The following is a 12,134-nucleotide window of genomic DNA, read 5'->3' on the forward strand; positions in this document are numbered from 1 at the left end:
GGGCCGCGGGGAGGCGGGCGCGGCCCAGGCATGGGGGCTTGCACGGCAAACTCTGGCTGAGGGGCGGTCAGGGCTCCGGCTCCAGCGGGGAGGCCCTGGGGGGAGCCCCGGGGCCCAGGGCTGACCCCGGAGGGAGCCCCGCAGGGCACAGCACGGGTGTCACGGATGAGCGGGCGGCAGAGTTCCTGGCCGCTCCTGCCTGTGCCTGAGTGGGGGGTGGGGGGTGAATCACTCCTGGACGGTCGGCTCCGCTCCAGGCTTGCGCTTGGGAGAGAAGAGGCCCACCAGGGCGGAGGGCAGGGCGCAGGGCCGGGCAGGCGGCGTTGGTGGAGCATTCCAGGCAGGGGTAGCCAGGGCCAGAGCTGGGGTGTGGGGGTGAAGGGCCAGGGTCAAGGTGCTGAGGGTTGGCAGGGACAGGGCTGACAGATGGTTAGACCAAGGGCCTGGGGTGCCTCCCCCTCCCCAACTCCTTGGCCACTGCAGTCCCGGCACCTGCACACTGGCTCCCGCTCGTTGCCACCCCTGTGGGGAAGGCTGCTGCCAGCATGCTCCCATTGAGGGCCTGCTCACAGCTGGTGGACAGCTCGGGGCAGGAGGGCCCTGGAGGACTGTTCCTCGTCCTCCCTCTTCCTGGGAACGGTGCGGCCAGGGGTCCTGGAAGCTCTGCTGGGGGCCAGCCTGGCTCCTGAGGCCTGGCATGGGAGCCTGCAGGGCAGCCTGAGAGCCCCGGCTGCTTCCCCCAGGAAGTCCACCATGCTCACCCTGCCCCCGCCCTGTGGGCCACAAGCTGTATTGCTGGTTCTCTCCATCCCCAGCGGAGTCCTGGCCAGCCCCCCCGCCCCCTATTTGAGGGCAAAGAAGGGAGCTGCCGCAGAGCTAGACCCAGGCAGCACCTGCCTACAGCCGCAGCACCAGCTGTTGCTCTGAAGATGAGCCCCGGGAGCCCTGCCCGGCCCAGCAGGAGAACATTTGGTGGGTTTGTGCCTGAGGAACTCAGGTGTGGTGGAATTTCTGGGTGAGGCCCAGGTAGGGAGGCGAGTGTCCTCTGTGGAAGGATGGACGGCTAGTCCTGCTACTTGCATCTTGAATCCCTGGCTGCCCACCATGCCCTGGACCAGGAGGCCGGCCCTCCTTCCTGACTCCAGGAGCGGAGCCTCCAGTGAGCAGTTTGCCTGCCCCATGCATATCCCTCCCCCACCTCATTAACACAGCCCCATCCAGCCTGGACAACCTGAGCGCCTTACCCAGCGTGCTTCTCCTGCTTCCCTGAGGTCAGGGCTTAGAAAGGATGGGAGGGACCCATTCCAGGCAGCTTTCGAGCTCAGGAGCACAGTAGGGGAGAGGTTGGGCCACTTAATGAATTTTTGTCCAGGTTGGGCACTGGGACTCCTTCTGGCTGCCCCAATACCTTTGGGCTCAAATGGGGCCTCCAGGCCCATCCTGGACCAGCCGCGCAGTGAGGGGCAGGAAACGGAGGGAACCACAGCACTGCACTGGCAGCCGAGAGGGACGGCAGGGGGAGGGGAGCACGGAGGACAGTGTCCCCCAAGGGAAATGGTGGGAGACTCCAGATGTCCCAGTGAGGGTCACTTGTGTGTTGTGGAGAGCAGGTAGAGGGGTCTCGGCAGAGGGGCCTGCTGCATTGTCCTCCCTGCCCGGCCCCTCAGGTCAGGCCTGAGGGTTTTGGCCTGGGAATGTAGGTGTCTTCCTGTCCATGCCAAGGGACCTGAGTCCTTATTGGATGGTGTGAGAGTTGACCAGGGCTGTGTGGCTGCGAGTCTTGGTTTTCTTGTGGCTTTGGAGACTGGATGAACCAGGCTAGGGAGTGGACAGGGGCCTCCTTGGCTGACAGTGTCTCCGTGGGGTGTCCTGAGCGGTCCCTACGAGAGCACACGTCACACTGAGTTGAACCCTGTAAGGAACCTCTCTCCCAAGTGTCACAGCCTGGGTCCTGGTGGAACGGTCCACCTGGAGCAAGCAAGCTCCCTCCCCTGAGTGGAGAACGCGTCCAGCTTGCGGGACGGTGGGTGTGGGGACTGCAGTAAGAAGGGGACACAGGCCCGTCAGCCCAGAGGGGTTCCCAGAGGAGCTGCCTCCCCGCGCTCTGGGACAGAGTCTGCGCCTTCCCAGCACAGTTGTGTCCACCCCCAGCTGCAGCTCTGCTGGCTGCCGAGGAACGCCGGCTGTGTCCTGAGCCTTCCGCTGGCCGCTGCCTCCAGACTGTGCTAGGTGGAGCTGAGACTCCCCCACAGACCCAGTCTGCTCGGGTGCTGCCTCAGCTGTAGGCAGAGAATGCAGGCTGGGGCCTCATCTCACATCCCAGTCATGAGAGGCTGTGTGACTGGGGGAGGAGTCACACGGCTCCTGGGTAGCGGCGGAGGATGCTCCTCGGTGGGAGCAGGCTTCCTCCCCGACCCTCTCCTTGCTCTGCTGCTTACCTGGCAGGGCGAGTCCTGGTGGGCCGCCTCCCCTTCACTGAGGCCTGCACAGGCAGCAAGGTGCCAGAGGCTGTGGGCCTTCCCAGGAGCACACCCTTGTCTGTTTGCCCGACAGGCCTGTGCCAACCTGAGCAGGGGGGTGGGAGGGAACCAGGTGGCCTTTCCTGGACATTCCGGAGGTGGTCTTGGGCAGAACACAGAGAGGCTTCACGGGCTGGCGAGGCCTCCACTCCCACCAGTGCTTGGAGGGGCTGTTGCATGCCGTCCTGCTGAGACCAAGGAGAGACCCTGGGCTTCTGTCCCAGGAAGCAAGGCTGCTGTATTCCCAGGCTGGAAGCCCCCTCCCTGGTCCAACTGCAGTGAGCCCCAGCCCTGCCAGGCTCCTGTAGACCCAGGGCCAAGTGTGGGCAGCGCTGGTAGCCCTGAGAGCAATGTCAGTCAGAACACGCAGGACCTGGCCGCCGCCACCCCCGCCAGCACCCTGCCCTCCAGGGCCTGTCGGAGCTGGGGTGGAGGGCTTGGTCCCCCAGAGTGCGCAGCTGAGCACGCAGACCTGCACCTCCTCCCTGCCAGCGGGCCTGGGGAAGACAGTGCTCAGCTCTGCCCCTTTGCTCAGTCTTCTGGAAAGTGTCTGCTTTGAGCCTTAAGAGAAGTTCTCTGAAGTGGAGCACAGACCCCCCCCATCCCCATGCTGCCCGCCCTCCCCATGGGCCAAGCCCCATGCTTTCCACACGGGCTGGGCTTTGAGCCCCATGCTGTCCACACGGGCCGGACCTCGAGCCCCACGCTGCTCCTGCTCCACATGGACCAGGCCTCGCGCTGCCCACACGGGCTGGGCCTCAAGCCCCACGCTGCCCACCCTCCACACGGACCAGGCCTCATGCTGCCCACACGGGTCTGGCCTCAAGCCCCACGCTGCCCACCCTCCACACGGACCAGGCCTCGCGCTGCCCACACGGGTCTGGCCTCAAGCCCCACGCTGCCCACCCTCCACACGGACCAGGCCTCGCGCTGCCCACACGGGTCTGGCCTCAAGCCCCACGCTGCCCACCCTCCACACGGACCAGGCCTCGCGCTGCCCACACGGGTCTGGCCTCAAGCCCCACGCTGCCCACCCTCCACACGGACCAGGCCTGGGCCTGTGGCTCCCAGGAGTACAGGCCACACCAGTCTTGGTGTTAACTGCCCTCTGGCCAGCCTGGGAAAATGTGCAGCTCTGCTGATCAGGACTAGGCCGGTGCAGGGTGCTCCTTGGCCCATAGGAAGTGGAGGGGTGGTCCCAAGCCCCTGGCCTGTGGGCCGGGCAGCGGCCTTGTAGAGGAGCGAGCCCGAGGCTGAGCTGCCCTGGCAGTTGCCTGGCTGCACGGCCCTGTGCAGGTGTAGTTTCTGTAGCCCTGCGGGCCTGGGTGACGAGAGCCGATGGGTGTTCCTGGGGGAGCATTGGGCGTAGTGCTGGGTGGGGCGAGAGCCGATGGGTGTTCCCGGGGGAGCATTGGGCGTAGTGCTGGGTGGGGCGGGCAGAGACTCCTGGGGCACCGCATCCTGCCCTCTTGGCCTGCATTTGTCACTCCACCCGACCAAGGTGTGGGGCTGCATGTCAGACGGCTGTGCTGCTTCATGGGCACTGAAGGACCGGCCTGCCTCCTGCGGCCCTGCATGCTGGGCTGCCTGCCCTGGCCCCGCCGCGGTACCCAGGGCCCCCGCGTCAGAGCGTGGGACTCCGCTGCCCTTGGACGCTGCCCCAAATCCTACCTGGTCTCAGGACCTAGCCGCTCGGCCTGCCCCTCGCCTTCTGTGATGTGTGGCTCTGTCCCCAGGCCTCAGGTCGAAGATTTCAGCCTGGACTCCTCTCTGTCTCAGTAAGTGCCTCTGGGGAGGGGCTGTGTCTGCACACCTCCGGGGCCTGGGTCCCTCTGGGACAGTCCTTGCGGTCCAGCGCCACTGCCCTGCAGCTGGACAGGACACAGCTTGCCTGGCAGCCTCCAGGGCTGCGATCAGACAGGGCGTGAGGGGCCCTGGAGCAGAAGCCCAGACAGGACACGGCCCGCAGTGGAGCCACAGGATGGCAGCTACCTGAATGGGTGCCAGCATGCCGGGCCCCGGACCCCAGCCTCAGCCCTGCTTGGGGCCTTGGGAGGGCGGCCCGCCCCACTGTGAGCTCTGCACACTCTTCCACTAAGATTTAGGTCAAGTGGCAGGAGGTAGCCGGTGTCCCTGGGTGCTCACCCCACCACACTCCGGGGCTCGGCACGTGGTGTGTGCCGTGATCTCCAAGTGAGGCTCTCCTTCGTGCGTTATTAATTACCATTGCCAGCAGCGGCAACCACCGTTCACCGGGCCTCTCTGGCTGCAGAGAGCTCCAGGCACCTGTCTGTCACTGTGGTTGGCCTTGTTAGTCTTGGAGAACCGTGGGCTGTGGCTGGGGCCATGGTGGGGCCTTTCTTCTCATCTAGCACCCCACAACAGAGTGGGTGATGGTTAGAGCCAGCCACGCTGGCAGGGCTCTGCCCCACCCCAGGCAATTGGGGGGCATAGATCTTTGTGTGGCCTCCAGAGGCTCAGGGCCAGAGTGAGAAGGGCCTGAGGGGCTGTCTTTTGGGGGGACGGCCAGGCCAGGGCTATCTGCTAATCTGAGGAGTCAGTACCCTCCTCCTGGGCCACTCTGCACCCCCCCTCCCTGGTTCCTAGGCCCCATTCCCCTGCCTGCCCTGGCAGTGAGCTCCCTGGGCAGAGCAGTCCATCCTGGGTGCTAGCCGAGGGCAAGTGTGAGGGGCTAGGGAGGCCTGGGGCCCACCGCCCTTCCTGCTGGAGCCTCAGCATCCCGGGCAGGGGTCTGTTGAGGCCCATAGGTGAGGAGCCGGGGGCCCACAGGTGAGGGGCCAGGGTCCACCCCAGCCAGCTCCCAGCAGTCAGTGCCTTGGGCCCAGTGTCTGGCCTCTAGGCCTCTGGGCTGGCCGCAGGCTCTGCCAGGGCGCAGGACCACCCAGTCAGGGACTTGGCGGGGCTCTTAGCCTGGCTGGGCACTTGCTGCACAGAGCCCTGAGAAGCCTGGGCTCAGCCGCTGGAGGATGGCGGCCAGCGCCCTGTGCCCTGCGCCCGCCCTCCAGGCACTCACAGAAGAGCCCCAGGCTGGGAAGCTCATTGTTAACTCCACTGTGGACAAAGCACCTGGCCTGCCCGTGGGAAGCCGTTCTGTCATTGTTGCTGTTCCCCAGGGAGGGGGCCAGGTGGGGGCAGGACCTGAGTCTGGCCGCAGTCCCAGGACTCTGCTGCCTGCCAGGCCAACACAGTTCCATGACCCCAGGACTTCAGGCCGGCCTGAGGGCACCCAGAGTCTGGAAGGGGAGGGGCTGCCCGAGGGGGAGGGGGGTGGTAGCTCAGAGCCCTCCCCCCCCCTGCTGCAGCCAACTGGCCTGACTCAACCTGGCGGGGGCCCCGCCCCCGCCCGCCCCTTTCCGATTCATTAAGGCAAGTCACACCTGCCCCCTTCCACACACTTCAGGGCCAAGTGGATAGTTTTCATGGACTTCTTGTGGTGGGGCTGGAGGAAGTGGCCGCCGCAGTTCATTAAACATTTAAGGTGAAGGAGTTCCATGAATTTCTCTGGCACTGCAGGGTTCCAACCTCGGGGAGGCAGAGCTGCGGCCTGTGGCTCCCCACTGGCTGGTGGGAGGGTGCCTGGCCACCCCGCCTTCGGGGCTGTTCCGATGTGTGCCCACAGCTGGCCGGCCCACTGTGGGCCTCAGGCCAGGCAGGGCTAGTCCAGGTCGGCTGGCCCGACCCCACACTAGCTTGGCAGGGTCCTGTGGCTCTGTCCCCATCTGTGAAGCACAGTGGCTCACTGTGGCTGGGTCCCCGGCCATCGGGAGGGCAGCAGCAGAGGGAGAGGGTCGCTGCACAGAGCCAGACGTGGGTGTAGACGTGGGCTGGCGGGGTCTCAAGAGGAAGCGAGGCACCAGCCCCAGAAGAAGGGCCTGGGAGGCGGCCGGCTGGGGAGGAGTGGACAGGAATACCCCAGGACATGATATCCAGCCCAACCTGCCCAGCGGGGAAGAAGAAGGGAGGCAGGGGATGTCTGGATCCCCAGTGTGTCCAGAACGCAGAGCTGGCTCTGACCTGGGGGAGGGGCAGCCATGGGTCCCGAACTGGAAGGGCGAGAGGGGCAGGGCAGGCCCCAGACCACAGACTGGGTGGGTTAAAAGACAAGGCTTGTTCCCGCTCAGTTATGCACCAAGCCCGTGATGGAGGAGTGCAGGGCAGCTCCCAGCACCATACAGCAGAGGGAAACGTGCACACTCGTGCGTGAGCACACACGTGTACAACCGCATGCCAGCGCTGGCCTGGGTGGCAGGGCCAGTGTGGGGAGTCAAGGAGGGGCCTTGGTCAGTGGTGGTGGGCTGAGGCCTGGCTGGGGAAGGAGCCCCCTCCTCCCTGCCCCCCCCCAGGTCTGCATGGTGGAGGAGGCCAACAAATAGGGAGGAGCTGTTCTTGGGCTCCAGTGTGCCTTAGGACCTGTGCTGGGAGGACTGCAGAGGAGCTGACCCAGGCCAGGCCCTCACCTCCCACTGACGCCCCTGCCCTGCCTGTCCTTGACCTCTGCCCTGTCCCACCCGGCCTCCAACTCCTTCAGACACTTTCTGGGGTCTCTCCCAGCTGGGGCTCCCTGTCCTGGGAGAGAAGGAGGGTGTGTGTGGTGCAGTGGATATGAGAAGGGGGAGGAGGGGATGGGATGGAGTGGGGGTGGTGAGTGTGTGGTTGGGGTACACCAGCCCTAGCACTGAGCTGCCCTCCGGTCTAGGAGAGCCTCTCAGGATTGAGGGCCGCCCCCGGGACCGCCTGCACCAGGTCTGGTGCCCGTCCTCAGCGGGGAGGGCCCGGGCCCCGCACTATTCCTGAGCTCTGTGACCCACGGAGCCGGTCTCCACCCCGCAGTGGCGCACACTGGAAAGGCCGCTAGGCACACAGTGGGCCCGCACCCTCGGTGGGAGTCACACTCGGGAATGAAGACCGAACACCTTTGGGGACATTGGGGTGGCCAGACCCAGCCGGCAGTGACAGCTCATACAACCCACAGCCTGGGGCTCAGAGACCCCTGTCCCAGTGGACGGTGACGGGGGGGGGGGGAATTGGAGAGGAGGGGGGGGGGGGAAGAGGAAAACAGGACCTACCTCCACCTGCAGGGCCCGAGGTGAGGCAGCCTGAGGGAGGGGCCTCCGCTGCGGCTTCCAGAGGCTCCACGTCCACGTCCCACACGTCTGTCCTTGAGGCTGCAGGGCGTGGCGGGCTCAGATCACAGCCACTGGGGCTGCAGCTGCACGGCCCTCTGTTCACCATGGCCCACAGCCCCGCGGGAGGCACAGTCCTGTGTCTCCGGGGCTGGAGGGCCCTGGCTGCTGAGAATGTGGGGGCCAGCAGCCTCAGGCATCCCGAGGCCAGGCTCAGAGGGCTGCGGGCAGGGCTGCCATGGCCAGGGCCCAAGGCTGCTGTGGACACAGACCTCTCAGATGCCAGCTGTGGGCAGCACCTCCCGGGTCCCTCTGTCCTCTCCCTCCCTCCCACAGTTTGGGAGAAGGTGGACACTGGGGCCAGGGCACCGCCAGCCCAGCACCGTGGCTCTCTCCTGCCTGCAGGGTCCAGGTGGAGTTCTATGTCAACGAGAACACCTTCAAGGAAAGGCTCAAGCTGTTCTTCATCAAAAACCAAAGATCCAGTGAGTGAGGGTCGGGGTGCTGCTGGGAAGGGCGGGTAGGGCAGGCACAAATGAGCCAGGGGGCGTACTAGCTGTGTGACTGGAGCTGTACTGCCCAGTGGTGGGCACAGGGCAGGTCAGCTGGCTTCACGCTGCCCGAGAACAGTACATCTCCAGGAAGGCCACACAGAGCCCACAGGGCCCTGCCCCAGCGCCCGACCCCGAGCTGGGCTGGCCTGAGCCATCCACCCTGCCTCTGCCGCTCCCCGCCCTTGCTGGCTTCAGCTCTGGCTGCCCTGTGCTCCCGGGGAGCTGGGAAGAGGGCGCTGAGCCTGAGCCCTGGGTGTCAGCTCCCTAGCCTGCTTCTGAGCACAGGAGCAGCCTCAGGCGTCCTGAGCCCCAGTTCTGTGGGGGAAGTAAGTCCTGCTGAGGACCACCCGGTTGTCCCTGGAGCACCTGTCCCCTCCCTCTCGGGGGGGGGGGGCCTCTGCTCGGACACTCCTTCCCACTTCTACTCACAGGCCTGAGGATCCGGCTCTTCAACTTCTCCCTGAAGCTCCTCACCTGCCTGCTCTACATTGTCCGAGTCCTGCTGGACAACCCGGACCTGGGCATCGGATGGTGAGTGACCTAGGGTCAGGATGATGGATAACTTGGGGTCAGGATGATGGATGACCTGGGGTCAGGATGGTGGGTGATCTGGGGTCAGAGTGGTGGGTGATCTGGGGTCAGGGAGGTGGTGATCTGGGATCAGGGTGGTGCTAACCAGGGGTCAGGGTGGTAGGTGACCTAGGGTCAGGATGATGGATGACCTGGAGTCAGGGTGGTAGGTGACCTAGGGTCAGGAGGATGGATGACCTGGAGTCAGGGTGGTAGGTGATCTGGGGTCAGTGTGATGGGTGGTCTGGGGTCAGGATGATGGGTGACCTGGGGTCAGGGTGGTGGGTGACCTTGTGTGACCCAGGTCAGCGTGGTGGGTGACCCGGGGGGCAGCAGCCTGGGGGTGGGGCCCAGGGTCCATGGGCTGTCTGCTTATCTGTGTCCCACTGGGGGTCTGCGTACAAGACTGTGCCGGGCCCCAGGCAGGTCTTCAGGAGAGGGAGCTTTGGAGAGTCCTTCCTTCCTCAGTGTGACCCCACCCCAGAGCTAGAGGTGCACCCGGGACACGGCTCCCAGGTTCCTGCTGACTGCTCAGCCTGGGGAGGAGGAGGCCCGTTGTGGAGCTGTGAACACAGCTGCTCACGGGCCCAGAAGTCCTCACCCTGCTGGAGAGTCAGGTGCAGGCTCCTCCGAGTGGGGTCCTGTTCCCCTGCGGCGGGCAGCAGGCCGGCCCTGGCTCCGCGCCAGCTTCTGGAGGCTCTGCCTGCCCCTCTGGGGCCCGCGGCGTCCTCGTCCTGGGCTGATCTTCCACCGTGTGGGTGCGGTGCTGGGGCCGCTTTGTGGAGAGGGACCTGTTTCTGAGGCGTCCTGCAGGAGCCACCCAGGGAGGACTGGAACTCGTTCTTGGAAGTCTTCCCTGGTGCTCCGCTGCCCTTGTGCTGTGAGAGGTCAGTGTGTTTCCCAGCCCTGACCGTGGGCCACACCACTGCTCTCCACCCGAAGCCGCTGGGTTCCCCATGCCCAACATGCCTTCTGTGGCCCTGGCTCCTCTCTGGGTGGCCCAGTGGACCACCTGCTCGGAGATACCTGCTCTGTGTCTCCCGTCTCCTGCTCGGCCTCTGTTCTGAGTTCTAGCTTCCAGTGAGCCTGGCCTCCCCGTGTCCCTGCCCCTCCCTTTCTTGTATTACCTCCTCTGGGGGACCTCCTCTGGGGGACTGCCAGCACATGCTGGCCCAGTTCACACCAGTGGATTTCCACTTAGAGTGGGCTTAGATGCCATATAGGTCTGTAGTCCGGTCACAGTGTGGAGGGCTCCAAGTGCAAAGTGTGCACTCTTGGAGCAAGGACCGCTGGGGTCCTGGGCACAGAGCCGGGAAGGAGGCCAGACCCTGGCACCTGGGCACAGACTTCGCTATTTCCCCCCTTCTGTTTGCTACCCATTTTAGGGGGATGTCTGGTGTCCCCTGTCTAGAGACTCTCACCACTGTTGAGAACAAACTTCCTACGTTTATCCAGGTCAGAGGAGAGCAGAATCCCAAGGGTGGTTTGAGAAGGAGAAATGGGGGCTGGCTCTCCACCACCTCTTGGGTCCATCTCAGCTCTGCACATCCCCGAGGAGTCTGGGCGTCCGCGTTCTCCTCCCCAGAGCCCACGTCCACTGTATTCATTATCCCAAACTTAGCTCGGTGCCTGGATCAGGGGTGGTGGTGAGAAGGTGGGCGGGTGGGTAGGAAGATGATGGATGAATGGATGGAGGGAGGGAGGGAGGGAGGTGTAGATGAGATGGTGAATGGATTCTGGATAAGAGGATGGATTCTTGGGTCTCAGATGAGATGAAGATGGACAGGTGATTGGACAATGGGTGGATAGACAAGAAAGAGATAGGAATGGGTGAATATTGGGTAAGAAAACAGGAAGTGGGTACACGGAGGGGTGGAAGGATGGGAAACAACTCCAGTGAGGCTCAGGAGGGAAGTCAGCAAGGGAGAAGGGGAGAGGAGGGGAGGGGAAAGGCGAGGAAGGGGAGGGGAGGGGCGGGGCGGGCTGCCCGTCTCAGCTCTCGGGCTGGACTGGTGGTGGCTGTGGCCTAGGGTGGAGCCGTGGGGTCAGCCCTGCCTTGCTGCCTGTCTCCAGCTCTAGGCACTGGGCCAGTGCTTGCCCTCCTGGCTGCCCTTGGGGACGATTGTTGCTGTAGGACTTTAGGGCAAAGGCTTCCAGACTGTCTCGAGCATCCTCCCCCCTTGCCGGAGGCAGCTCCGGCCTCCAGGAGGCCCTGACTGTCCAAGATTCTCTGTGGCTGAGCAGGGGCAGCCCTTCCCCCCAGGGGCTTGTTAGCACCACAGAACCCAGCCCCCACTAAGCTGAACCTGCTGTCCAGCCAAGTGCTCCTGGCGTCTTCCTACCCGCCCCCCCCCAGGCTAAGACCTCCCTGCAGGTCACTACGGGGTGTGGGGGACTTGGGCTGAGTGCCCCTCTCGTGTGCCCTGGGTTGGCACTGGAGGCGCTGTGGCCAGGCTGGCTCCATCTCTCCACAGCTGGGGCTGCACCAAGTACAACTACACCTACAATGGCTCTTCTTCTGAGTTCAATTGGTGAGTTCACACCTCGGCTCCCATCTTCCAGGCCATGTGGGGCCCGGCCAGGGCTGGGATGGGCAGACAGGAGACAGAAGGGGCACCCAGAGGCTTACACTGCCCAGCCTCCACCAGAGAGACACCAGGTTCGCTGTGGGCATGTTCAAGGGCACCGGACCAGGACTGGAGTCAACACTGGGACCGGCCCTTCAGAGAATGATCAAGAACTATAGCAAATGTTGGTCTGCTGGTCTCCAGAGCTGCCCATGGGTCTCTGCTCCTTCCCACCCTGTGCAGCTGGGCTTGGGTAGAGGAATGCTGGTCGCTGCCACTGTGCCCGCGGCTCACCCCTCTCTCCCCGCCAGGGCCCCCATCCTGTGGGTGGAGAGGAAGATGACCCTCTGGGTGATCCAGGTATGTGCCCAGCTGCCCCTCCTCCCCAGAGGCGGAGGCCCAGGGAGCAGACACGCTGACCCAGCTTGGTAAAGTGGGGGTCCAGGCTTGAAACGTTTCCTAGAAAGTTCCCAGAGCCTGCACGGGTCTCTCAGCTCTCAGCCTTTCCTCCCTGCCTGCCCTCCCCGGCCGGCCCCTGCCCTGCCGCCTGCTAGCAAATCTTGGGACTGAATGCCACAGCTCCCCCGCACTAGAGGGGACTCCGAGCCGCCCTGCAGCAGCCACAGACCTTGTGCAGCCTGGGAGTGCTGTGACACCCCCCCGCCGCCGCGCTCCCAGCTCCCCCCACGGCCCACCGCACCCTGCCTGCTTCTCTGGGGTCCGCGCTCCCAGCCCCCCCACGGCCCACCGCACCCTGCCTGCTTCTCTGGGGTCCGCGCT

At 64.8% G+C, this 12,134-nt stretch overlaps 1 protein-coding gene across 1 annotated transcript in view; it reads left to right on the forward strand.

Annotated features, from left to right (window-relative positions):
- The first annotated feature begins 4,055 nt into the window (after nt 1-4,055).
- Nucleotides 4,056-12,134, forward strand: part of Kcnt1 (potassium channel, sodium activated subfamily T, member 1) — a 31,830-nt gene continuing 23,751 nt past the window's right edge. Inside the window, exons 1-5 of the mRNA XM_013029361.1 lie at nt 4,056-4,297; nt 8,069-8,148; nt 8,649-8,748; nt 11,262-11,318; nt 11,666-11,714. Of these exons, the coding sequence (XP_012884815.1) occupies nt 4,056-4,297; nt 8,069-8,148; nt 8,649-8,748; nt 11,262-11,318; nt 11,666-11,714 (528 nt within the window). The remainder of the gene's footprint in view (nt 4,298-8,068; nt 8,149-8,648; nt 8,749-11,261; nt 11,319-11,665; nt 11,715-12,134) is intronic.

Source organism: Dipodomys ordii, unplaced genomic scaffold (assembly GCF_000151885.1).
Source record: "Dipodomys ordii isolate 6190 unplaced genomic scaffold, Dord_2.0 Scaffold118, whole genome shotgun sequence".
In the NCBI taxonomy this organism is placed as follows: domain Eukaryota; kingdom Metazoa; phylum Chordata; class Mammalia; order Rodentia; family Heteromyidae; genus Dipodomys; species Dipodomys ordii.